General features: G+C 40.6%; 5 protein-coding genes across 6 annotated transcripts; 4 read left to right on the forward strand and 1 right to left on the reverse strand.

Annotated features, from left to right (window-relative positions):
* Positions 1-18: 18 nt before the first annotated feature.
* Positions 19-6,794, reverse strand: LOC103509967 (cat eye syndrome critical region protein 2-like). Its single transcript, XM_026824137.1, has 9 exons — positions 6,615-6,794; positions 5,927-6,015; positions 5,143-5,439; positions 4,732-4,842; positions 4,049-4,308; positions 3,264-3,469; positions 1,591-1,783; positions 832-1,094; positions 19-287 (listed from the first exon to the last, which is right to left on the reverse strand). Exons 1-9 carry the CDS (start codon positions 6,619-6,621, stop codon positions 19-21), a joined length of 1,695 nt encoding a protein of 564 aa, XP_026679938.1. The 5' UTR covers positions 6,622-6,794.
* A 925-nt stretch (positions 6,795-7,719) lies between these two features.
* Positions 7,720-9,885, forward strand: LOC103509968 (chromatin-remodeling complex ATPase chain Iswi-like). The gene is made up of 4 exons (XM_008474602.3): positions 7,720-7,849; positions 8,433-8,528; positions 9,371-9,433; positions 9,712-9,885. Exons 2-4 carry the CDS (start codon positions 8,460-8,462, stop codon positions 9,883-9,885), a joined length of 306 nt encoding a protein of 101 aa, XP_008472824.1. The 5' UTR covers positions 7,720-7,849; positions 8,433-8,459.
* Positions 9,886-11,375: 1,490 nt separating this feature from the next.
* On the forward strand, positions 11,376-15,615 carry LOC108252480 (solute carrier family 15 member 1-like). The gene is made up of 7 exons (XM_026824138.1): positions 11,376-11,675; positions 12,395-12,555; positions 13,513-13,788; positions 14,080-14,182; positions 14,386-14,511; positions 15,048-15,155; positions 15,435-15,615. Exons 1-7 carry the CDS (start codon positions 11,406-11,408, stop codon positions 15,603-15,605), a joined length of 1,215 nt encoding a protein of 404 aa, XP_026679939.1. The 5' UTR covers positions 11,376-11,405; the 3' UTR covers positions 15,606-15,615.
* A 293-nt stretch (positions 15,616-15,908) lies between these two features.
* Positions 15,909-17,166, forward strand: LOC113467766 (SWI/SNF-related matrix-associated actin-dependent regulator of chromatin subfamily A member 5-like). 2 transcript variants are annotated; one of them, XM_026824151.1, is made up of 2 exons: positions 15,909-16,296; positions 16,866-17,029. In XM_026824151.1, the coding sequence occupies exons 1-2, from the start codon at positions 15,924-15,926 to the stop codon at positions 16,868-16,870; spliced, it is 378 nt and encodes a 125-aa protein (XP_026679952.1). In that variant the 5' UTR covers positions 15,909-15,923; the 3' UTR covers positions 16,871-17,029. The 2 variants fall into 2 exon arrangements, with proteins under 2 accessions (XP_026679952.1, XP_026679953.1); XM_026824152.1 differs by having other exon boundaries at positions 16,104-16,296; positions 16,866-17,166.
* Positions 17,167-17,866: 700 nt separating this feature from the next.
* LOC103509969 (peptide transporter family 1-like) lies at positions 17,867-25,654 on the forward strand. The gene is made up of 12 exons (XM_026824139.1): positions 17,867-18,312; positions 19,201-19,287; positions 19,608-19,893; positions 21,538-21,789; positions 22,234-22,455; positions 22,890-23,125; positions 23,417-23,519; positions 23,723-23,736; positions 24,094-24,121; positions 24,354-24,494; positions 24,780-24,954; positions 25,400-25,654. Exons 1-11 carry the CDS (start codon positions 18,188-18,190, stop codon positions 24,948-24,950), a joined length of 1,665 nt encoding a protein of 554 aa, XP_026679940.1. The 5' UTR covers positions 17,867-18,187; the 3' UTR covers positions 24,951-24,954; positions 25,400-25,654.
* The last annotated feature ends 1,303 nt before the right edge of the window (positions 25,655-26,957 follow it).

The raw sequence follows: 26,957 nt of genomic DNA on the forward strand, positions 1-26,957 counted from the left end.
CTTCCTACGCTCAATAACTTACTTGCTCGGTATGGAATCGAACGGGGTTCCACTCTTCTCCTCGTTTTCCTTGTCTTCCTCCTCATCTGTCGGCGTGAGGGAGCGCGGCGACAGCACAATCTTCTTCTTTCTCCCTCGCTTTCCTTTCGGTTTGGGCGGTAGTTCCTCCTGAAATTCGACGGCCATTTCTTCTTCGTCTTCGGACCCTGAGGACCTCTCGCCGTCCAAATAACGACTGACGGCATCGCGAAATATTTGCTGCAAACGACGCACCATGTCCGTGTATTCTGGAACAACGTCAGAAGGGGAAACATGATGACATTGAGCTTGGTTTATAATACAGCATATCGCATAGGTTATGGTAATGGTAATATGAGTACTTTTATTGAACAAAACTAAACATCAATTGAAAAAGCAATATATCCAAATAATAAGCATAAATATACAGTAAATAACCTTATTTTTGCTCATCAACTGTTCATTTTGGTACATTAAAAGTATAATAAACCCAATGTGGAGCCCCCCTCATTGGGTTTATCATACCCCTTGGAGTCCGGCCTACTGTAAAGGAGCAAAAATCCCTGGGGGCCCGGGCCCCCTCGCCCCCTTATCAATTGAAAAAGCAATATATCCAAATAATAAGCATAAATCTACAGTAAATAACCTTATTTTTGCTCATCAACTGTTCATTTTTGGTACATTAAAAGTATGATAAACCCAATGTGGAGCCCCCCTCATTGGGTTTATCATACCTCCTTGGAGTCCGGCCTCCTGTAAAGGCGCAAAAATCCCTGGGGGCCCGGGCCCCCTAAATACAGCCCTGGCACTTACCATTATCAAGTCCATTATATTTCCTACAATTATCCACTATGAGTTGAAAGTCGGCCCGGAACTGGCCGAACGTTTTGTACCGGCCTGCATCCAGCTTCTCCTCCATCCTCGTGAGGTCCATCGGCCTCTTGATCTGTTCGTAATAGTTGGGGGCCGTAGCCTCATCTACAGGGTCGCAGAAAGGCCACGCGTCCTCGTGAGATTTGAGTCGGTTCATCACCTTGTGCATTCCGATGCGAAGGTCCTCCTCCGTCGATCGATATCTGAAAGTACCGTACAGATAGGTTAGTTAAAATTTGTATTTAAGGTGTGTCCACACATAATTGACGGCCGTCGATCGATGTGTACAATTGTACATATGTATCTGTACTTGTGTTTTTAGGCCCCACTGAGCCAAAGTTAAGTTTCTTTACGGGCCCGAATTGACCCATTATTCAGTTTTACAGTACATTGAACTACTTTTCAAACAGTTAACACTACTTACACATGAGAAGACTTGATTTTCTTGGACACTGGTTGAGGGGGAGGGATAATAATTTCTCCTATGCTGGCAGACAGGGAGGTTAGTTAAAATTTGTATTTAAGGTGTGTCCACACATAATTGACGGCCGTCGATCGATGTGTACATATGTATCTGTACTTGTGTTTTTAGGCCCCACTGAGCCAAAGGTAAGTTTCTTTACGGGCCCGAATCGACCCATTTTTATTAGTTTTACAGTTCATTGAACTACTTTTCGAACAGTTAATAACACTACTTACACATGAGAAGACTTGATTTTCTTGGACACAGGTTGAGGGGGAGGGATAATAATTTCTCCTATGCTGGCAGACAGGGAGTTGTTCGTTTTTCGTCCGCCAGTGCTCGCTGCAAACCCCCCGGTCGAAGTCTGATAGGAACAAAGCGATGAAGTGTCCTCTGTAGTCCAGCGATCTTCGGAGTTGGAACGTGAACCTGGAATATTAAGCGTTTTATTACGAGTTGTGATTTATGCCTGTGTAATCAGGCCTTAAGTAGTCCAGAATACTCCTTAAATTATCTATACCTACCTCAAAGAAGTACTAAGTCAGTGCCATGATAAGAGCTAACACTATCAGTGTCCGGTAATTATGCAGAAGCCATGACAGTGGAAAAGAAAGCTTTTTTATTCAACCTAACCCTATAATAACACTAATCACTGCTCTAATTGTGAAAACTCATTTTTTGTGTTTAACCTAACCCTATAGGTAATATAACACTGGTCACTGCTTGTTTGTGCCAGTTCCTTTGGTAGCAATCTTCCACTGACATGACTTCTGCACAAGTAAGTAGGTACCCAGTGTCCCAACTTGAAACATATACCTACCTTTTATCTATGCAGAATAGAAAATGACCTTTAGGTATATTTACCTACAGCTTCCCTCGTTAATTTCAGTGTTTATTTATTTTTAGGGTCTGGCTGGGGGACCTTAAATAGGGAGTAGACCAGCTTAGTCTGGCTGGGGGACGTTAGACCAGCTTACTCTGGTTGGGGGACTTCAAACAGGGAGTAGACCAGCTTAGTCTGGCTGGGGGACGTTAGACCAGCTTACTCTGGTTGGGGGACTTTAAACAGGGAGTAAACCAGCCTGAATTTCCCTTGCTAAAGAAAAAGCAAAGGTTGAGTGCGAAGGGCGTCCGCTCGTAAAATTTGTAGCCAAAACCAAATGTCAGCCCAAAGTAATCACCCTAATTGGGGCTGATTGAGGGCTGACGAAAAACGCCGACCTCGTCTGTATATGGGAAAAGGCGAATTAAAATAAGAAGAGGAGATGGAATCGACCAACCATCCAAAATGTTAATCCAAATGTCCAAGTTCCATTTTACTTGCATAGTATGTTTATCCTTCTAATTAATCAGGGTGTTCACCTACTCTAATTGTAATCTGTGTTCCCCATAATAGTCAAAATATATGAGACCTTGGTTAGACTGCGGGGGTAAAGGGACTTTTCAGTCCTATCCCAGTAGGATAAACAAGGTATATTCTATTCCATTCTACCCACCTCGTTCTCTATTCTCTATCCTCCTCTGTCTTTCCCGCGCCGCCTTGTGCTTTCTCCACTCCTCTTCCAGCCTCTCTTCCTCCTCCTGATGCCTCCTGGTTTCCTCTTCCTTCTGTTTCTGCAACTTCCTCTCGATCTCCTTGCTGTGCTTGAGTTTCTCTATCCGCGTCGATTGGCAAGAGGAGATGGAATCGACCAACCATCCAAAATGTTCAAGTTCCATTTTATTTGCCTACATTGTTTACCCTTCTAATTAATCAGGGTATTGATCTACTCTAATAATTGTACTCTGTGTTACCCAAAATAGTTAAAATATATGAGACCTTGGTTAGACTGCGGGGGTAAAGGGAGTTCTCAGTCCTATCCCAGTAGGATAAACAAGGTATATTCTATTCTATTCTAATTCTACCCACCTCGTTCTCTATTCTCTATCCTCCTCTGTCTCTCCCGCGCCGCCTTGTGCTTTCTCCACTCCTCTTCCAGCCTCTCTTCCTCCTCCTGCTGCCTCCTGGTTTCCTCTTCCTTCTGTTTCTGCAACTTCCTCTCGATCTCCTTGCTGTGCTTGAGTTTCTCTATCCGCGTCGATTGGCGACGAGGTGCCATTTCCATGAGCCTTTTTCTGGAAAATTAGACAACGAAAATCGTATTAAAGAATTATTTCAACGGGTTACTTTCTGGTGTTCTTGTGTTGACCCAGCACCTCAATGGGAAGTATTGTGTCTCTTCTCGCCCATCTGATGAGAGGCATACTACGGGATGACTACATGCGTCTAATGTAGCAGTTGTTTCATTGCTTCGAAATAAAAACGGCAGTGGAAGATTCTTCTTTTAAAACTAGAACTAACTTTAAACATGTGTGAAGAATACGGTTACCTATAATCCTGTCATTACTTACTCCTAACTCCTATGGGTTTTATTGGGGGATTATAGAGAGGGAGAAAACCAGCAGTGTGTTTGGGACGACTAAAACAACACGACAAATATCAGTAAAATAGAACCTTCACCAGCCTAGCTGGTAGTTTCTACACGAGTTCAAAACACTTATTAACTAGACCCACGTCCTCACAGATCTGATAGCCCCATGGGTCATCAGTAGAATCCTGATTATACCATTATCAGTAACTTGAACCATAGACCATTAGTCATTCCAATCATTAGAGTAAATAATCTTCTTTTCACAGTCTGTTCCTAAACTTACCGTTGCAGATTTCTCTTCTCTTCAAACAGGCGCGGTATTTCGGGTAGGAAATCCTCAGTGAGGACATGGTGCAGCGTTTTCTCTTCCTTACAAGGCGCATCTGCCGTGGCTTCAGCCAGTTTGGTCCAATCCTCTTCCGTGTAGCATACCACTTGCCATGTGCCTGCACCTAGGTCTAGCTCAAACTCGGGCTCTTCCTCACTCGGATCAAGAGGTCGAATACGCTTCCTACCCCGTTTGGGAGGCGCTTCTTTCTTTTTCTAAAAAGAAAAAAAAAAAATAATAAAATGGGGTTTGTTTTTAATGCTCGAATAGGATTGAAGAGGTCTTTTACTCCAACACAACCTACATAGGTACTACTATTACAACCTTGACATTGATCAAACCCACAACCTCCTGTTTACCAGGCGAGTGTCTTGACCCACTTCAGCACTGAGGCAGGAATAATAGTAATCCTACCCTTGTTAGCATTATAATTTGCTCAGTTGCATTTTGTCATAGTGAAACTTCTTTAACACCCTCAACACATTCCATAAATTAGAAAACTTCTTGAACACCTTTAGTGCCTTCCATAAAGCAGACAATTTTCTTTTCTTCTTCTTTTTGGTATGAACTGTTTTGAGAAACAGAGTCCAAATACCTACTTGAGGACCCGTTATGGACTGAAAAACTATCTGACTTACAACTTTGGGGTAGTCTTCTCTGTACAGGCGTGTTCCATAGAAATACCAAAATGCAGACTGATTCCGATCATAACCCAGAGGTTGCAAACGTAAGCTGTCTGACTCCAAGTTCTGAAAAGAAAAATTTATTATAATAAATTACAAATGCCATAGTTATATTGCTGTTGTAAGACTAAAAAAAACCTTTTGGCAACAGATTCAACTCTCAATTATTGGTCATATTTGTGGATGAAGTTTTATTATTATTTATTTTCTTTTTGTTTGGGTATGGGAGGGAGAACTTTTGATACATATACATTATACAGCTAAGGTCATTCATATGTTCATATCTGGCTATATGCCAACAGCTAATGATGTCCCAAATTGCTATCTGTGATGGAAACTTCAAGATGTTAGAGAGAACAAACTCACTTTCAAACAATCAAGTACATCATCTGCATCTAATCGGAAATCACACAGGGCTTGCAAGATTTCCACCTTAGTTCTCAGTGGAAGAAATTGGAAGTCAATGTCTGAATCAAATGGGTTTTCTCGACCATATTCACGACATTTGGTGCGGAACAGTCGTCGCAAGAACATCTGGTAGTTGAAAATGGAAATGCCATGATTCCGTCCATAGCAACCGCAGAGTAGACGTACAATGAGTTCTTGAAGGAGAGAGCTACCAGTGTCTTCGGTACCATCTGTGAGGAGTGCCTCTTCCAATTCCTGCAGGAGATATAAGAAGACAAATGAGATTAATTCAAGGATTCCTGAAAACTGTTACTTTGTCTGTGCTGTATAATAGCTCTAGGTAGTACACTCAACCTTTTATGACTGGGTGGGGCAGAGCACTACTAAACTCCCTGATTCTATTGGGGAAGGATTAAACTAAAATACAAAATGGTTAAGGGTAACTTTATTTACTACACACTACCCAGCCCTGCATTGTTCATACAGTTTCACAAGTTGCCTTTTTTTCCAACACATTACTACACATCTCTTTTCTTGCAAGTTTTCACAAATAACTTGAGTTAATATCTCCCTGCTGCTAACAAAATTTTACAACCTTAAGTAGCTAGCAATAATTTATATTTCAACAAACAGATTTGCTGCAGCTCTGCTTTGGGAGTGTTTGTGGCAATGACATTTCAACAAACACACTGTATTTTTACAGTGCTTCCACAGCACATATGTTAATGTGCTTTATACTTACCTCTATATCAAAATCTAAGAGATTAAAAGCTGCTCTGAACAGAGAACAGAAATGTGCAATACTTGGGACTTCCCACCATGATTGTATATCTGAAAGAAAACAATAAACATTATAAATACCTAATTTTCAAAGAACATTTAGAGGTAAACTCGGACAACTTTTTTCTGTCCTCAGAAATGTTATTTAATGGAAAAGTTACCTAACATTAGGACAAAAAACAACATAGAAAATCAAAAAAAGTATGGATAGTGATTTAATCTGTTATCAAAAAGTTATCTTTTCTGCTATTTAGAGGTAAACTCGGACAACTTTTTTCTGTCCTCAGAAATGTTATTTAATGGAAAAGTTGCCTAACATTAGGACAAAAAACAACATAGAAAATCAAAAAAAGTATGGATAGTGATTTAATCTGTTATCAAAAAGTTATCTTTTCTGCTTTTATTTAGTACCTACTGAATTTCATCTGTACGAGTCCACTAAGAAATTTTTCTGTGAAATTATTTAATTAAAGGTTTATGGCAGTTTAAACATTATCATTATATGCCCTCTATTTTACAAGACCTACTTATCATGAGCACAGAATAATACCAAGTTAACACTGTAATAAGTACCTACATTATCTGCATTGACATATTTCAGATTTTACTGTAGAGATTTCTATTGAGAATCAGTCTCTTGTTCTACTTACCATCCATTGGAAGTCAATTTAATTAAACTCGAAAGAATATTAAATCCTTCACTTATTTAATTAAAGAACATAATTTTATTATCATGTTATCGACATTTTATTATTGTAAACACTTGATTCACAGGATTCACTTGAATTTTCCATTTTATTTTTTCTTTGGATTTGGAATTTTGGATTGGATTTTATTTTTTCCTTTCCCCAAAAATTTTTCTCCCCTCTTTTATTTTTGTGCTCGTTGATAAGGGGAAAGATGGAAGGGGATAAAAAGCTACGTTTACACGATCAATGATTGTAAACACTCGATTCACTTGAATTTTCCATTTTATTTTTTCTGTGCTCTTCTTTTTGGATTTGGAATTTGGATTGGATTATTTTTTTTCCTTTCCCCAAAAATTTTCTCCCCTCTTTTATTTTTGTGCTCGTTGATAAGGGGAAAGATGGAAGGCAGATGGAAGGGGATAAAAAGCTACGTTTACACGATCAATGATTTTTATGGAGCCCCCCACAATCCTATAAAAATAAACCAATCAGAATAGATCATTCGTGTAACCAAATGATTTCATTGGATGATCAATATTGATCCGATCAATGATCACATCAAAAAAATCAACTATTGGCGTCTTTTGTGGAGATTGCGCTTTTTTCAAGGCTGCTGATTTCTTGTTTGTTTTCAAGTTTTCATCAACTTGGTTTCTATTGAATCCTTCACTTATTTAATTAAAGAACATAATTTTATTATCATGTTATCGACATTTTATTAATGTAAACACTTGATTCACAGGATTCACTTGAATTTTCCATTTTATTTTTTCTTTGGATTTGGAATTTTGGATTGGATTTTTTCCTTTCCCCAAAATTTTTCTCCCCTCTTTTATTTTTGTGCTCGTTGATAAGGGGAAAGATGGAAGGGGATAAAAAGCTACGTTTACACGATCAATGATTTTTATGGAGCCCCCCCACAATCCTATAAAAATAAACCAATCAGAATAGATCATTCGTGTAACCAAATGATTTCATTGGATGATCAATATTGATCCGATCAATGATCACATCAAAAAAATCAACTATTGGCGTCTTTTGTGGAGATTGCGCTTTTTTCAAGGCTGCTGATTTCTTGTTTGTTTTCAAGTTTTCATCAACTTTCTATTTTCCACTTCTTTTGAAGTTGGTTTCTATTGAATTTTCCAGCTGTTCCTTTTATTATTCAAGTTTTCCATCTATCCCTGGACTTACAGGTATGTTAGCTTTACCATTCACTACAGAATGGACACATAGGAACCGAACGGTTCATCGAAATCCGATTCGTTGTTCTATCTAAACCTCTGTACTTACAGGGCAAGATACCTAGTATGAAGATGGTCGATCTCCAAGGCCGGTTTTAATACCGGTCAGAGCCATCCCAAAAACCTCTGTACTTACAGGGCAAGATACCTAGTATGAAGATGGTCGATCTCCAAGGCCGGTTTTAATACCGGTCAGAGCCATCCCAAGAACCTCGGATAAAGACAAACCAAATGGAAAAATTTGAACTTGAACCTAATGGAAGTGTATGTAATATTGATGGTATTCCATAGAATCATGGGGAGTTGTGATTTATGCCTGTGTAATCAGGCCTTAAGTAGTCCAGAATACTCCTTAAATTATCTATACCTACCTCAACCAGTGTCCCAACTTGAAACATATACCTACCTTTTATCTATGCAGAATAGAAAATGACCTTTAGGTATATTTACCTACAGCTTCCCTCTCTTTGGAATGATTAAAAAATGGATTGAGTGAGTAAAAGTAGATTCTAATGGAGTTTTCCTCTCTCTTCAGGAAAAAAGTTTTAAAGTTTATTCAGCCATGTCTGAACAATCAGAAGAAAATACAATGGATACTGCAGACACTGAAGAAAATGGAGCAGAAAACTCGGTAAGATGTACATTTTTTTTTATTATTTGTCGGATAAAGACAAACCAAATGGAAAAATTTGGACTTGAACCTAATGGAAGTGTATGTAATATTGATGGTATTCCATAGGATCATGGGGAGTTGTGATTTATGCCTGTGTAATAAGGCCTTAAGTAGTCCAGAATACTCCTTAAATTATCTATACCTACCTCAAAGAAGTACCAAGTCAGTGTGGACACCTAGCCATGATAAGAGCTAACACTATCAGGGTCCGGTAATTATGCAGAAGCCACAACAGTGGAAAAGAAAGCTTTTTTTTATTCAACCTAACCCCATAATAACACTAATCACTGCTCTAATTGTGAAAACTCCTTTTTGTGTTTAACCTAACCCTATAATAACACTGGTCACTGCTTGTTTGTGCCAGTTCCTTTTGGTAGCAATCTTCCACTGACATGACTTCTGCACAAGTAAGTACCCAGTGTCCTAACTTGAAACATATACCTACCTTTTATCTATGCAGAATAGAAAATGACCTTTAGGTATATTTACCTACAGCTTCCCTCTCTTTGGAATGATTAAAAAATGGATTGAGTGAGTAAAAATAGATTCTAATGGAGTTTTCCCTCTCTTTTCAGGAAACAAATTTTAAAGTTTAATCAGCCATGTCTGAGCAATCAGAAGAAAATACAATGGATACTGCAGACACTGAAGAAAATGGAGCAGAAAACTCGGTAAGATGTACATTTTTTTTTATTATTTCAAAGCCCACCTTCACTTAAAAATTACAATAGCTCATTAACACTGATCCTGTTGTCCTTGGAGCAATATTGTAATAGATTTTACTTTCTCTTTGATTTCAGAATGACACTGGCTCTGAAGATACAGGATCGTCTAAAGGCAAAGAAGATTTTGATTCCAAAATTGTAAGTAATGTGATTAATATCCAATTGCCATTCAAAGAAGAAGAAAGAAAGAAAGGAAGACAAAAAAAAAACCTTGTCTGGTAATGGTTGGGGTTCCTTTTATAGGTATATATTTCTCTTTTATGTATATAGATAAATCCAGGTAGATAGTTTCTAGGACAAAATACCTAGGTATCAAAATGCCAATTTCAACTCTAAAATACAAATAAAAAAATATCTTGATTTTTCTTTAATCCCATACTTATAATCTTCTTACTTATTTTCTTTCTGTTTCACAGACCAAAGATCGACGTAAGAGATTTGACTATCTACTCAAACAAACTGAAATCTTCTCTCACTTCATGACAAACCAAGGTGTCAAAGGCGGAGGACCCAAAACTGCAGCACCAGCATCAGCAGCGGCCCCAGGAACTCCTAAAGCAGCAGTGGAACTCTCTTCTTTTAAAACTTGAACCAACTTTAAACATGTGTGAAGAATACGGTTACCTATAAATAATCCTGTCATTACTTACTCCTAACTCCTATGGGTTTTATTGGGGGATTATAGAGAGGGAGAAAACCAGCAGTGTGTTTGGGACGACTAAAACAACACGACAAATATCAGTAAAATAGAACCTTCACCAGCCTAGCTGGTAGTTTCTACACGAGTTCAAAACACTTATTAACTAGACCCACGTCCTCACAGATCTGATAGCCCCATGGGTCATCAGTAGAATCCTGATTATACCATTATCAGTAACTTGAACCATAGACCATTAGTCATTCCAATATTATTAGAGTAAATAATCTTCATTTCACAGTCTGTTCCAAAACTTACCGTTGCAGATTTCTCTTCTCTTCAAACAGGCGCGGTATTTCGGGTAGGAAATCCTCAGTGAGGACATGGTGCAGCGTTTTAAACAAATTAGGTAGGTACACAGGTACTGATTTTCTCTAATCACGATCGAATAAACTACGGGCTAAAAAATTCCCGGAGGGACGGGCCCAGCTTGTTTCGTAATGCAACAATGGCTGGATTCGAGAAGCTTAACCCATCCTTTAGGGCTGTTTGCCTCTACACTTAAACCAACAATAGCTATATTTGTACATGGGATGGGTAGCATGTCCTCCCCATCCTGTAAAATTTATCAGATGGGCGAGACATAGAACTGTTTAAGATAAAGTTTACCCCGGGCGGAAATCAATCCCGCGACCTAGCGTTTACAAGGCAGCCGCGCTACCTTCCAAACAAACTAGACTCGTCTAACACTTTTTATTAAAATGATTTTTTTAAGAGGTTTGATAGAGGGAAATGTAACTGCTAAGGTCTTATCGTCCCGAAATCGAAGAGAGAAGAAAAACAGGATAGGAGAAAGCCAGCCGTTCCGAGAACGAACCTTATCCCTTCAGGATAAAATCCGCCCCGCGTTATGGACTGAAAAACTATCTGACTTACAACTTTGGGGTAGTCTTCTCTGTACAGGCGTGTTCCATAGAAATACCAAAATGCAGACTGATTCCGATCATAACCCAGAGGTTGCAAACGTAAGCTGTCTGACTCCAAGTTCTGAAAAGAAAAATTTATTATAATAAATTACAAATGCCATAGTTATATTGCTGTTGTAAGACTAAAAAAAACCTTTTGGCAACAGATTCAACTCTCAATTATTGGTCATATTTGTGGATGAAGTTTTATTATTATTTATTTTCTTTTTGTTTGGGTATGGGAGGGAGAACTTTTGATACATATACAGCTAAGGTCATTCATATGTTCATATCTGGCTATAATTAATAAAATATCACTGGGTTATGGGTACTTTTCATTCGTTTTAATCACAAACTTGTTTCCATGTCTCCCACAGTTGTGTTTCAGATAGAGCGATCAGTGTGTGAACTGTGAAATGTGAATGAGTGAATGGATCTCGTTCTTATAATATAAGATATCACTGGGTTATGGGTACTTTTCATTCGTTATAATCACGAACTTGTTTCCATGTCTCCCACAGTTGTGTTCCTGTTGGGACGTCCCCTCTACAAGATCAACAAACCCAAGGGCAACATCTGTCTGTCCGTATGCCAATGTATCTGGTATGCGGTGAAGAACAAGTCCAGAATGATCAGCAGTAACCAGACCAGAAGCCATTGGCTGGATTATGCCGACGATAAGTACAGTAACAAAATCATCAACGATATTAAGATTTTGCTGCGAGTTCTAGTCCTGTTTGTGCCGCTGCCTGTGTTTTGGGCCTTGTTTGATCAGCAGGTAAGTTGTTATTCTTATCTCAAAAGGCACCCAAGATAAGATACCTACCACTTCTCGTCAAATTCTGAATCTAACCATCCAAATTATCACAAAAACCTGTAGGATTCACTTACTGGATTATCAACGATATTAAGATTTTGCTGCGCGTTCTAGTCCTGTTTGTGCCGTTGCCGGTGTTTTGGGCCTTGTTTGATCAGCAGGTAAGTTGTTATTCTTATCTCAAAAGGCACCCAAGATAAGATACCTACCACTTCTCGTCAACTGGAAAGGAGATGCACAAGATAGAGAGTTGTGGAACCTTTGCGACCTGCATCGATGGAGACAGAAGTGGGTGCCCCACTGGTTAACAGTTCAGAAAAGCTGCCTTTTTTATTTAATTTTTAAACGCTGTGGTGAGTCCAAAAAGTGACTGTGATCCCCAGGCTAATTAGTCTAACAGCTAAATTTCAACTGTATTTTATTATTGACAGTTTCTTTACAGCTTGGTGAAAACAGATTGACAAAATTACTAAAATAATATTTATTTTATCGCATCACCGGTCATCTCATGAAATAAAACTCATCGTGAGTGGCGGGCTTTTCAAATGGTCACCGGTCCATAAAATAAGCTCCAAATGCACCAGAGGCGTAAGGGTTGATGTAACCTTTAGCATCTGAAAGCGTCACATGCTAAAATAAAAAGAAAAAGAACCAACCACTTGTTCCTCTTTTCTCCTTAGGGTTCCAAGTGGACATCGCAAGCGGATCGGATGAGAGGCGACCTAACCGGTACCTCTTTCGCCATCAAGGCTGACCAGATGCAGGTCATTAACCCCTTCCTAATCCTGGCCATGATCCCGCTGTTCCAATATTTCGTGTACCCCTCAAATAAGCTCCCAATGTACCAGAGGCGTAAGGGTTGATGTAACCTTTAGCATCTGAAAGCGTCACATGCTAAAAGAAAAAGAACCAACCACTTCTTCCTCTTTTCTCCTTAGGGTTCCAAGTGGACATCGCAAGCGGATCGGATGAGAGGCGACCTAACCGGTACCTCCTTCGCCATCAAGGCTGACCAGATGCAGGTCATTAACCCCTTCCTAATTGTATATTATGTACAAGTGGTTTCAAAGTTTAATATACAGACCATTTTTATTCACATCAAATATTTAAACAAACAAAACAAATATGTGTACCTAATTACCTGTGCTAAGTGGGCGAGGGGGTATTTTTGTTTGTGTTTTACCTTCCAATGGCCAGCCGGGACCACAATCTAAGGTTAATTGTTGGATTAGGCAATCTCATTGGCTAAAAAGTTTGAAATCAACAAATCAGACGGCTTGACCCAAGAGTTAAGATTGTGTGTCCCCGGCCATAATTACAACGTACTCCACAGAGAACTATTTTGTGGGTTTTGGAAATTTTGATATCTACATAGGTACGTATAAAATTTGTGGGTGATATCGGAGTACCTATAAGTTTAGTGTAATAATACTTATCTTCCCCTATGTGCCAGATTAGGTGAAAAGTTTCTATTGTTATGATTAGTAGCTATTTATCACTAATGTGTTTGGTCCTGTAAAGGCCCAGAATCACAGTCACTGTTTTTTTTTTTTTTTTTTTTTTTCTAATATTTTCATTGAAGCCCTTTACTGAGCTCAATCACCCACTAGTTCTAAATGTCTTTGACAACTTCGAAAAGTTTATGGAATGTTAAACTCTTTCAACGCTGCGCTGGAGAATCGGATGTTAAATTGGGTCCAAACATAGTCGACCGGCCGTCAATCGACGAAGTGAATCTATGTTGTCGAGGCAGTGTGGACAGTTCTCATGTGTCGACTATGTGTGGACACACCTTTAGGTTCGGGTGTTGTACTTATACGTTTTATTTTGTGTTCCAGGGCACTGCCTACTATTTGAGCAACAATACCGAGGGAATTGGACAACTAACCAGGATAGGGGACTTCGATAACATTACAACCCCTGAAAAGGAACCCACCAAAATCAGATTCCTGTATAATTCAGACTTACAGGGGAAAAACGTCTCCCTAGAATCTAGTCTGGGTTATCAACAAACCGTGGTGTTCCCGGCGGATCAATTATATACTGACTACATTACTGGATATCCCACGGGAATGTAAGTTTACCATATATCCTAGGCCCATTTTTTCACTATGTACTCGTTTTATTATATTTTAACGGGGGTTTTAGTGAAGGAGATTTTACTCTCCTTTCGGGGACAAGCTAACCATCTCTTTCCTTTAATTAAACTCACCTAACCTCATTGGGGCCGGCAAAAGGCATCAGAGCGCAATCTGCCCAGATGCCCATCCGGATGTTAACCACGCGCAGTTTTGCGTCTCTGGGTAGTTCGGAATAATAAGAAGACTCTTGTGGAATGGCTAACATTTTATTTTTCCATTTCTAGATACAAGTTTACCTTTGGCTCGGTTGCCCTGGCTCAAGATGTAGCACTGAAACGGGGTGGTGTCTACGTTCTCAATATTCATTGTTCATCATCTCAACAATGCGTAAGTTAATAAGTTTAGACAGCTTAACTCCGCACACAAACTCCGAGGCTTAGGTGTAGGGAAGGTTGAGGGCGGCCCAGGCCCCCTCGATCCTCCCCCTAAATATCGCCCTGAGCTAGAATAAAAGGACTTGCTGGGGTAAAAGGACTTTTCAGGTCCTATTCGAGCAGTTTAAATAACCACCATTATTTTAATTCCCACAGGAGTCCAAAGTACTTGAAGTGGCACCCGGCTTGGTTCACATGTTGTGGCTATTACCTCAGTACATCATAATAACTGCGGCGGAAATTATGTTCTCCATCACCGGATTCGAATTTGCCTTCACACAGGTGAGTAAGTTGTAAAGGTGGGGACGATTTTGGTCGACTATGGTCAATGGACTGTATCATCTTCTAGAACCCATATAAATTAGGTAAAGGTGTGCCTACACAAAAGTCGACCGACATGAAACCCATATAAAGTAGTTAAGATCAAAGGATTTTCGCGGAGAGGAAAAACTACTTATTGTGGACGTCTTTTAGGTTTTAGGTGATGTAGAACGACCACAGTGTAGACGCTGCTAAAGTAGGGTTCATGAACTGGGCGAGGGATGAATAGTTTGGCGGGGTCCCGCGCGTTGTACCCGGTAAGAATGAGAACGGAGAGCTAGTAGGAGTTTTAACATTAGGTGAGGCGGACTCGGATAGGAAGTAGCCAGAGTTCCGCATATCCTCTAGGTAAGAGTAGGAGTCCTTGATATTGGGAGGGAAGTTATAGCCTGTGCCCGGGACCATGCAAGGTGTGGGTTTCAACCCGACACTCTCACTCGATGTGTTCTGTCCCATGTATTTAGGTACATATTAATTCATTTCACAATTCATTTCAGGCTCCGGTCAGTATGAAGTCAGTCTTGTCAGCATGCTGGTTGCTTACCGTAGCTTTCGGAAATCTCATAGTGGTTATTGTGGCGGAGGCCAAATTCTTTGAAAATCAGGTAAGATTTTCAACGAATAGAATATACCTTGTTTATCCTGCCAGAATGAGACTAAAAAGTCCCTTCACCCCAGCAGTCTAAACAATCTCTCGTGTATTTTATAGGTTTAACAGCATCTGAATTATGAAAAAAAAAAAAAGCCTTGTAAGCGCTAGGTTAGGGGTTTGATTCCTGCCCGGGGCGAACATAATCTGATAGGGCTCGTTCTCGGAGAAGCTGGTTTTCTCCTATCCTGGAGCTCTTCCACCCGACCACTGATTTGTCTTTCGTTTTTTCCAGGCATACGAGTTTCTCCTATTTGCGAGTCTAATGGTGCTAGACATGGGGGTGTTTATGTTCCTAGCCATGAGTTATCAGTACGTCACACACCACGACATTGAAGAGGATGAGGATGACAAAGTGCCTCACCAATCCTCGGCAACATTGGGCAGTACGGTAGCAGAAGACTGAAGAGGTTGCGCAAATCACACAATGAAAGTTTGTATAATTCTAACAGGGCAGAGATGAGAGCTAAATAGGGAAAAGAGATGAGAGAGTTTAAGTGAGGGGGAGAAAAGGGCGAGGGAGACCGCAGAAAAAGTGGAAAGGTTGTGTGAATCAAGACTTGAGCGAGAAAAAATTAACAGGACATTAGGTACATAAAAGGGCTGCCTGGAATTGACTGACAAGAAACGCCGACCCTTTAAATAGGAAAAGGGTAGAAAGAAGAAGATATATAATGTTCATCACTTAGAGGAAGTTTGCTCTCTGTAGGAACTTTTTTTCGACATGAGTTCTGTAGTGGTTATCACGGTGGACTCTGGATCTGGAGGTTGGTGGTTTGAGTTCAAGTCACATAATAAAATTTGGTGTAGTGTATTAATCGGGGAACTACTTTTGTCTATTGGGTTGTATGGACTACTTTTGATGCTTGTCACACATTCAATTTCCTTTTCCCTTTTACAAAGTTCCGTTCTTTATTTTCCTCTTCTAGGATCGAGCTCATCGTATTGGTCAGAAGAAACAGGTGCGTGTGTTCCGTCTGATTACGGAACACACTGTGGAGGAGAAGATAGTGGAGAAGGCGGAGGTGAAGCTACATCTGGACAAGTTGGTCATCCAGCAGGGCAGACTGGTGGACAGCAAGAATGCCTTGGGCAAGGTAAGTGATTTAAGCAATCAACTAATAGTAACAAATATTTCCATCGTGTTTTGAAAAAATTAAATATGGTTGTTTGGTATCAAATGCTGGGAATTGACTATCAAGTCATTTTCCCAAAAGAAAAGAAAGAGAGAGATAAAAATGTCTAGAATACTTCTAGCTCAAGACATTTCCGGAATTCGGGTTAAAACAGTCTCTACCTCAATAACCCGAACTTTTCAAAATTTATCTCTCTTGAAACCCCAATTGGCATATGGATGTTTAACTCTTCATTAGCTTCAAACATAAGCTCCTTTAGAGTTTAAGAGGTTCCCTCTGTATCTGGAAATTAACACCTTTCAATTAACTTCTTTTTCCTCCCGACAATCCTTCAAAATCTACTATCCATACAAGTTTTTCAGTTTACTAAATTAACGTTTCATGATCTTACTCCCTCCCTCCTCCCCCCCCTCTCTCTCTCTCTCTCCCCTCCATATCCTAAGTATTCTTCCCTTCCCATGTACTTATTTATTGAAAATTCTAAATTATAACAACATCAATCTTACCTCTCCTCTCTCTCCCCTGACCAGGATGAAATGCTGAATATTATTCGGCACGGGGCAGACCACGTGTTTGCCGGCAAAGACTCCGAGATCACCGATGAAGATATCGATGTCATTCTGGAGCGATGTGAAGCCAAAACCGAGGAACTGAATAAGAAATTCGAACAACTTGGTGAAAGTTCCCTGCGAGATTTCACGCTTGACGCTCCCACGCAGTCTGTGTACAAGTTCGAAGGTAGGTATATTTTCATTGGTTTAATCGTTATTTTTAGACTCTTTATTACTCTGTAAGTATTGGTTATTTTAATTTAATGTACACAAATACAAAAAATTGTACACAAATTACTAGTGCTAAATTATTTCTTAGGACAATTTCTACCATTCAACCCTCTACATAATGAACTTCTCGTCTGAAACTTTAGCAAAATGGCTAAAGTTTGTATCGACCGATTGGAACAGCTCAGGTTCACGACATTCATTTTCCATCATGACCTTCTATTTTCTCTTCTAACATAATTGCTTGCCCTATTTTATATTTGACTAGAGTTCTTGGGGATTTTACATCTCACTCGAGTTTCGTCTCTCTCGTAGGCTTTTTTATACGCCCCTCAGTAGGCTTTTTTATACGCCCCTCAGTATGTCATAAACCCTTTGAAGAAAATGCAGAGACGAATTGTTAAGCTCCTTTTCAACGGCTGTGAGCAAAACGTCCAAATGTTAGATATTGATCAACTTTCCAAATTTGTATTGCTTACTTTAAATTTTAAAAATAATAAATATAGGCAGGTGAATGATCAGCATCATTCATTGAGACTTCAAAAGTTTCAAAGACCAAGGGTTTATACAATCACATACGGAGAACGTATGCTGGAATATGCTATTCCTACTTTATTACATAACTATTGTCAGGAATTCTTAGATGAAGAGAAAAAATGATTCACCTCGTCGGCATCGAGTATGTGTGGGTGTGGACACACCTTTAGTGAATAGTCACTCATCCTACCGATCCGATTTCTGTCCACAGCCGTGTTGTATCTGTACATGCTGAAGAAGTTACATTACGAGGAAAATAATGCCACCGTCCTCTATTTCTGTCCACAGCCGTGTTGTATCTGTACATGCTGAAGAAGTTACATTACGAGGAAAATAATGCCACCGTCCTCTATTTCTGTCCACAGCCGTGTTGTATCTGTACATGCTGAAGAAGTTACATTACGAGGAAAATAATGCCACCGTCCTCTATTTCTGTCCACAGCCGTGTTGTATCTGTACATGCTGAAGAAGTTACATTACGAGGAAAATAATGCCACCGTCCTCTATTTCTGTCCACAGCCGTGTTGTATCTGTACATGCTGAAGAAGTTACATTACGAGGAAAATAATGCCACCGTCCTCTATCATTCCTGGGCAGGACTCTGCTATTTCTTTCCAATATTTGGCGGTATCATTGCGGACACCTTCCTGGGGAAATTCAAGTAAGTCGAAACGGCATTTTGGTTTTCACCTGAACAGAATTCGGTTCCTGTAAAGCTTGGTCTCTTCGATTTTGGGACGGTAAGATCTCCGTTGTTACAGTGTTCTTTATCAAAACCTCTTGAAAAAAAGCTTGGTTCAGTCAGCCTGTAGTTTGTTTGGAAGGTTGGGCGGGGTCGCTTTCAGCCCGGAAAATACCTATCCAGATTTAAATTAATTTAATTTAAGCGCTTGATTGTGGGGTCAATTTTCGCCCGGAAAGAACCTTATCCCGGAAAGAACCTCGTATACACCTACATATGTAAGTATAAAAAACAAATTGCCCCTTATCTCCTGAGTGTTATCGAATGCCTATTGATATTCCCCTATGAATCACCCGGGTTTCCTGGTGACACAAATCGTTGTAATCAAAGCTCTCCAGAACTGAAATAGGAGGAAATGACGAAGTCGTGATAAGTAGGTAGGTATAGGTCTATACATAGGTACTATAACTACCTGGAATCGAGAAAATAATCAATGGAGATCTGCAGGTTATAGGTACCTACGTATCTGTAATTTTGATATATCTAAATGTTATGTTAGGTAAATCATTCAGGAATTTCGATAGGTAGGTATTTGGCTATTTGATGAACGAAATGGTCTCTTTCGACGAATACCTACCTCTAAGGTAAATATAAACGAAGAGTCGGTATAAAATATACCTGTGACACCTGATTCCTTTAATTATATTATGATTAGAATATACGTATAATAAATATTAGGATTATTAGGTATAATGTCAGCACAATGCATAGTCATTGTGTAGAAAGGGTACCTGTACAGATCTATCTACTCGTCTGTTCCAATGTTTGTTTATTTTTAAATAATGTACTTACTTTGTATGATTTCAGCACAATCGTGTACTTGTCTCTGATATATTTCCTGGGAAATGTACTCCTGTCGGTTGTGTCCATAACAAATCTCAATTTGCCTCAGAGGTAAGTTCTGGTAGGTGCATTGAGGATAAAAATTCCATACCTCTGCTAGAATTGAACCCACGCCCTCCTGTGTGCCAAGGCGAGCGTTGACTACTGCACCACCGAGGCAGGTAATATTAGGTCAACTTCAAATTCTGCCATTAGATCTTTCATAAGAGCAAAATGACTCGAGCTGCAGCCTATTAGGAGTGCACAAAGGTGGGGTCCCCCCACCTAAATAAGTGGGGTCCCCCTCTCCGAGGGGGTGCGGGGGTAGGATATGCCTAATAAGGCAGCTCGCTAATCTATGTTCCTAACTATCTTCAACTTTCTGTCCGCAGCGAGCTGAGTTTATTCGGCCTCCTCCTAATCGCCATAGGGACGGGCGGTATCAAGCCATGCGTCTCGTCCTTCGGGGGTGACCAATTCGTCCTTCCCCAGCAGAAAGACCAGCTGGACAAATTCTTCTCGTTCTTCTACTTCGCCATCAATGCGGGATCTCTCATTTCGACGTTCATAACTCCGATCTTCCGCGAAGATCTGAAATGTTTTGGCGAAGACTCGTGCTTTCCAGCGGCATTCGGAGTGCCCGCCGCTCTCCTGCTGGTGTCCATAGGTTCGTATCTCGTGAGGGGTATCAAATCATAGGTATATTTCATTAGGAAGGTAGGTATATCCATAAGTCAGGGCCGTATGCAGGATTTCGTCGAGGATGCTCCAAATTTTCGGAGCCTGACCCTTCCATAAGTGAGTGTACGGTGCTTTATTCAGACTGCCAAGATATGTAGGACAGATAGTCCCTATAATTTAACAGTTTACCAGCGGCAACAGCACATTGAATACACCAGTTCCTCATAGACCACTAAATTTGAGGAACGTTGGGGTGACCAATCCGGATGAGTGACCCATTGACCATCAGGCTATTACGTGCTGCTGACTTTTTCCGGCCCCACTAAGGTTGGATGAGGTTAATGTTAGGGAAGCGGAATGTACAGATAAAGCTTTTATCCTGACTCCTGCTACCAACCTCAGTGGTGTAGTGGTTAGCGCGGTGGACTCTGGATCTGGAGGCTGGTGGTTCGAGTCCAAGTCAAGTCATAAAATTTAGCGTAGTGTATTAAGCGGGGAACGACATTTGAGACAAGCATTTATGCTTAACACAATTAAAATTCCTTATCCTGACTCCTGCTGAGCTACTTAAAGGGTTTATTAATAAAACTAGCTGAATTCCGTCGCTTCGCTCCGGAATCCCGCTAGTTCATCCCGAGGCATGGCCAAACTTGTGGAAAAGGCATGGCCGTATTTATCAAACTAAAAACATAAACGAAACTCAAATATTAGGCGAGCGAGGAAAAGTTTTCTCTCCCGCAGTCTCTGCACTCTGTGTATTTCTTATGGAGATTTTAGCGATCAAAAATTGATCATATCTCAGGATCGGTGTAGATTTTCGCAAAATCCTTTCTTATTGCACACCTAGACCATAAAAAGAATATTCCTACCAAATTTCAGCTTTCTAGGTGTTGTGGTTATCGAGATAGAGCGATCAGTGTGTGAACTATGAAATGTGAAATGTGAAATGTGAATGAGTGAATGGATCTCGTTCTTAAAATATAAGACTAGCTGAATTCCGTCGCTTCGCTCCGGAATACCGCTAGTTCATCCCGAGGCATGGCCAAACTCATCCCGAGGCATGGCCAAACTTGTGGAAAAGGCATGGCCGAACTCGTATTTATCAAACTAAAAACATAAACGAAACTCAAAAAGTTGGTCGAGAGCGGAACATTTCTCTCCCGCAGTCTCTGCACTCTGTGTATTTCTAATGGTGATTTTAGCGATCAAAAATTGATCATATCTCAGGACCGGTTTAGATTTTCGCAAAATCCTTTCTTATTGCACACACACCTAGACCATAAAAGGAATATTCCTACAAAATTTCAGCTTTCTAGGTGTTGTGGTTCTAGAGATAGAGCGATCAGTGTGTGAACTATGAAATGTGAAATGTGAATGAGTGAATGGATCTCGTTCTTAAAATATAAGACTAGCTGAATTCCGTCGCTTCGCTCCGGAATCCCGCTAGTTCATCCCGAGGCATGGCCAAACTTGTGGAAAAGGCATGGCCGAACTTGTAGTTATCAAACTAAAAACATAAACGAAACTCAAATATTAGGCGAGCGAGGAAAAGTTTTCTATCCCGCAGTCTCTGCACTCTGTGTATTTCTTATGGAGATTTCAGCGATCAAAAATTGATCATATTTCCTCTTTTCTCCTTAGGGTTCCAAGTGGACATCGCAAGCGGATCGGATGAGAGGCGACCTAACCGGTACCTCCTTCGCCATCAAGGCTGACCAGATGCAGGTCATTAACCCCTTCCTAATCCTGGCCATGATCCCGCTGTTCCAATATTTCGTGTACCCCTTCATCGCCCGCTGTGGCATCAGCACCCCGCTGAGAAAGCTGACTACGGGCGGGCTACTGGCTGCCCTGGCGTTTGTCATTTCTGCCCTGGTAGAGTTCCAGATCAGGGTGAGTGTGAAGGCCCGTCATCTAATATCGTATTCGATTATGTGAAACAAAACACAGAACCAATGATATTGTAAGATTTCGCTTTGTGGAGCTAGTGTTTCAAAGCGGAATCTGATTGGTTCGGCCCAAAAAAAGTCACATAATCGAATGCGATACTACTCTCTGGAGTCTGGATAGATGCTTCGCGTCGTACAAAACCTTCTCTTCTCCGAGAGGTTTGATAGAGAGAACTGCAACTACTGAGGTCTCATCGTCCCGAAATTAAAGATAGAATGTGGACAAGTTAGGAGACAGCCAGCAGTCTGGAGAACGAACATTACCTGTTTGGTATAAAGTTCGCCCCGAGTAGAAATCAAACCCGCGACCTAGCGCATACAAGGCAGGTGCGCTCTGTCCAATTTTACGTCAGAACTCAGAACTTAAACAGACCTTTTCATTCCGCAGGCCACTGACAAGCAAGTAACGCTGCGAGTCTACAACACCTTGGACTGTGGATTCACGTTCAACTCGCCCTCACAGAATGGGACTCTAGAACCGATGGGTCTGGTGATGTTTGATACGACAGTGGAGGGGGTACAGGACGTCCCTATTGAATTCATCCCTGACGCTTCCTGCAGCGTAGTGAAAGAGAAGTTCCAGGCTAAAGCGGTCAGAGTGGCAGGACAGGTGAGTTCTAGAAGGCCTGACTTATCTGATTTTGCATTTAGTTCGTCAGATTCTTTCTAAAACTGTAGATCGTCAAACGGTATGCCTGATTTTCAGAAAATTTGAAAGGAATCTTCTTCTATCTTCTTTTTCTCAGTAAATTTTGAGCCTCATTGTATCTTTGGCGGTTTCATTGAAGCCCTTTTCTGAGCTCAATCACCCACTAGCTCTAAATTTCTTTGACAACTTCGAAAAGTTTATGGAACGTTAAACTCTTTCAACGCTGCGCTGGAGAATCGGATGTTAAACTGGGTCCAAACATAGTCGACCGGCCGTCAATCGACGAAGTGAATCTATGTTGTCGAGGCAGTGTGGACAGTTCACTTGTGTCGACTATGTGTGGACACACCTTTAGGTTCAGGTGTTGTACCTATACGTTTTATTTTGTGTTCCAGGGCACTGCCTACTATTTGAGTAACAATACCGAGGGATTTGGACAACTAACCAGGATGGGGGACTTCGATAACATTACAACCCCTGAAAAGGAACCCACCAAAATCAGATTCCTGTATAATTCAGACTTACAGGGGAAAAACGTCTCCCTAGAATCTAGTCTGGGTTATCAACAAACCGTGGTGTTCCCGGCGGATCGATTGTATACTGACTACATTACTGGATATCCCACGGGAATGTAAGTTTACCATATATCCTAGGCCCATTTTTTCACTATGTACTCGTTTTATTATATTTTAACGGGGGTTTTAGTGAAGGAGATTTTACTCTCCTTTCGGGGACAAGCTAACCATCTCTTTCCTTTAATTAAACTCACCTAACCTCATTGGGCCCGGCAAAAGGCATCAGAGCGCAATCTGCCCAGATGCCCATCCGGATGTTAACCACGCGCAGTTTTGCGTCTCTGGGTAGTTCGGAATAATAAGAAGACTCTTGTGGAATGGCTAACATTTTATTTTTCCATTTCTAGATACAAGTTTACCTTTGGCTCGGTTGCCCTGGCTCAAGATGTAGCACTGAAACGGGGTGGTGTCTACGTTCTCAATATTCATTGTTCATCATCTCAACAATGCGTAAGTTAATAAGTTTAGACAGCTTAACTCCGCACACAAACTCCGAGGCTTAGGTGTAGGGAAGGTTGAGGGCGGCCCAGGCCCCCTCGATCCTCCCCCTAAATATCGCCCTGAGCTAGAATAAAAGGACTTGCTGGGGTAAAAGGACTTTTCAGGTCCTATTCGAGCAGTTTAAATAACCACCATTATTTTAATTCCCACAGGAGTCCAAAAAGTGGTAAAGACAGAAAGTGTTCTTGAATATTGCGAAGCTTAGGTGCTCAAGTTTGCCGGATGTTGAAGATCTAGGAATTCTAGTGGATACAAGATGGCAAACATTGTGGATCTCATATCAAACAACTTTTATTAAGACCACTTTCTGCTTCCACTTGGGTGACTTGTTCAGTACTTTTGACATGATCTTTCAATTTCCAAAGAACAAAAGCGTTCTGAGTTTGTCTAAATGTGTAATTGTGTATCACATTTGCTATATCTGGAATTAAAATTATAATTAAGTTTAGGTTAGAAGTTGAGTTTATTGTTGGTACAGTATCTCAGTCTGTACGCTTCTATTTCTCACTTCTCTCACCAACAGGAACTTTACTTGGTTCCTTATGTCGAAAGTTTCTCCATTTAATGTTTCTTCTATCATCTTCTAGAACCCATATAAATTAGGTAAAGGTGTGCCTACACAAAAGTCGACCGACATGAAACCCATATAAAGTAGTTCAGACCAAAGGATTTTCGCGGAGAGGAAAAACTACTTATTGTGGACGTCTTTTAGGTTTCAGGTGATGTAGAACGACCACAGTGTAGACGCTGCTAAACGTCGCGTCATTTAGCAGGTACTTGTAGGTACATATTAATTCATTTATCAATTCATTTCAGGCTCCGGTCAGTATGAAGTCAGTCTTGTCAGCATGCTGGTTGCTTACCGTAGCTTTCGGAAATCTCATAGTGGTTATTGTGGCGGAGGCCAAATTCTTTGAAAATCAGGTAAGATAATTCTATCGAACGAATAGAATATAGGTACCTTGTTTATCCTGCCAGAATGAGACTAAAAAGTCCCTTCACCCCAGCAGTCTAAACAATCTCTCGTGTATTTTATAGGTTTAACAACATCTTAATTATGAAAAAAAAAGCCTTGTAAGCGCTAGGTTAGGGGTTTGATTCCTGCCCGGGGCGAACATAATCTGATAGGGCTCGTTCTCGGAGAAGCTGGTTTTCTCCTATCCTGGAGCTCTTCCACCCGACCACTGATTTGTCTTTCGTTTTTTTCAGGCATACGAGTTTCTCCTATTTGCGAGTCTAATGGTGCTAGACATGGGGGTGTTTATGTTCCTGGCCATGAGTTATCAGTACGTCACACACCATGACATTGAAGAGGATGAGGATGACAAAGTGCCTCACCAATCCTCGGCAACATTGGGCAGTACGGTAGCAGAAGACTGAAGAGGTTGCGGCCTGGAGCTCTTCCACCCGACCACTGATTTGTCTTTCGTTTTTTCCAGGCATACGAGTTTCTCCTATTTGCGAGTCTAATGGTGCTAGACATGGGGGTGTTTATGTTCCTGGCCATGAGTTATCAGTACGTCACACACCATGACATTGAAGAGGATGAGGATGACAAAGTGCCTCACCAATCCTCGGCTACATTGGGCAGTACGGTAGCAGAAGACTGAAGAGGTTGCGTAAAAAAATAAAAAAAAAAGTGTACATAGTTATACATTAGGGATGTATACCTCCAGTGCAATAGTCCTAAACATGGACGCGGCACACAAGGGATCAAGAAGAGACCGCCTTAACATGGCAACCTTCGTGGCCTAGTGGGTTGCACTTGGCTTGCAAGGCGAAGTTCACGGGTTCGATTCCTGGAAAGGTCGAAGTTTTTCGGCTTAGAGGCTGCGTAAAAAAAAGTGTACATAGTTATACATTAGGGATGTTTAGTGCAGTGCAATAGTCCTAAACATGGACGCGGCACACAAGGGATCAAGAAGAGACCGCCTTAACATAGCAACCTTCGTGGCCTAGTGGGTTGCACTTGGCTTGCAAGGCGAAGTTCACGGGTTCGATTCCTGGAAAGGTCGAAGTTTTTCGGCTTGAAGTTCGGGGTGCACTCTGGATATCACACTAGGCTTGCACGCCGGAGGTTCCGGGTTTGATTTCTGACAGGGTCCAAGTTTTTTTCGGCTCTGTGCTTCAAGTTCGGGGTGCACTTAGCCTCGATGATGTGAAATACACAAAAATTGTGAACAGGTTCTCTGCTTCACCACGTATAATTAATAATTTGATTATTATTATTATTATTATTATTATTATTATTATTATTACTAAATTATTATTTTAATTGATACAATAGAGATGTTAAGGAGAGTGAGTTATAACAAAGAACTACTCTTTACAGTGGACTAGTCTGTCGGTGAGTCAAATCCTAAAAGCATGTAACTCATCTCTATTCTCTATTATAGGATCCATAGGGAGTTTGCTCAAAAACATGTAGCAAACTCACCTAGGGACCGCTATAGGTTGATTTTGTAAAATTTGTAAGTGTCCAACCAAAATTTTTTTTTTACAAATGGCGCCGCGCGCGACGCGCGGGGATGCGGGGGGGCCGCGCCCGAGTGTCTGGGATATCGATTTTTAAGGTATGTTAGTTACGGATGTCCTCAGACGATTTTCCGAATTTTCCTCACTGCGTGGTTCGAGTCCATAATGTAACATTTTATTGTGATCGAAATCTTCGCCTGTAATAAAAATTAAATAAGGGGCCTTAAATTTGGCTGAATGCGCTGCTAAAATAAGTAGTGTTGTTCAATTATATTTTTAAATATGCAAATAATCCTTAAATATAATTTTTGTCAGGATCCAAGCGGTTGTTTGGTATATTATTACAAGTGGTGTTCAAGTTTAATTACAGACCATTTTATATACAATCGAATATTTAAAACAAACAAAACAAATATGTGACTAATGTACCTATCTAAGTGGGCGAGGGGGTACTGTTTTGTTAGTGTGTTTTAGCCGTTCTAAGGCGAGGCCGGGACCACAATCAAAGGGTTTAATTATTGGCATTAGGCCCGTAATCCTCATTGGCTAAAAAGTTTGAAATCAACCAAATCCAGACGGCTTGACCCAAGAGTAAGATTGTGCTGTCCGCCGGCGCACACAATTACAACGTACTACACAGGATTAACCTATTTCGTGTGGTTTTTGGAAATTGTTGAATATCTAGGTACGTATAAAATTTTGGGTGATATCGGAATACCTATAAGTTTAGTGATAATAATGACTAACTTATCTTCCCTATGTGCCAGATTAGCGTGAAAAGTTTTATTTTCATGATTAGTAGCTATTTAGTCACTAATGGTTTGGTCCTGTAAAGCCCAGGGACCAGAATGCACTGGTCACTGTTTTTTTTTTTTTTTTTTTTTTTTTTCATAGAAATTTTGATAAGATCGT

Source organism: Diaphorina citri, unplaced genomic scaffold, assembly GCF_000475195.1.
Source record: "Diaphorina citri unplaced genomic scaffold, Diaci psyllid genome assembly version 1.1 scaffold546, whole genome shotgun sequence".
Lineage (NCBI taxonomy): Eukaryota > Metazoa > Arthropoda > Insecta > Hemiptera > Psyllidae > Diaphorina > Diaphorina citri.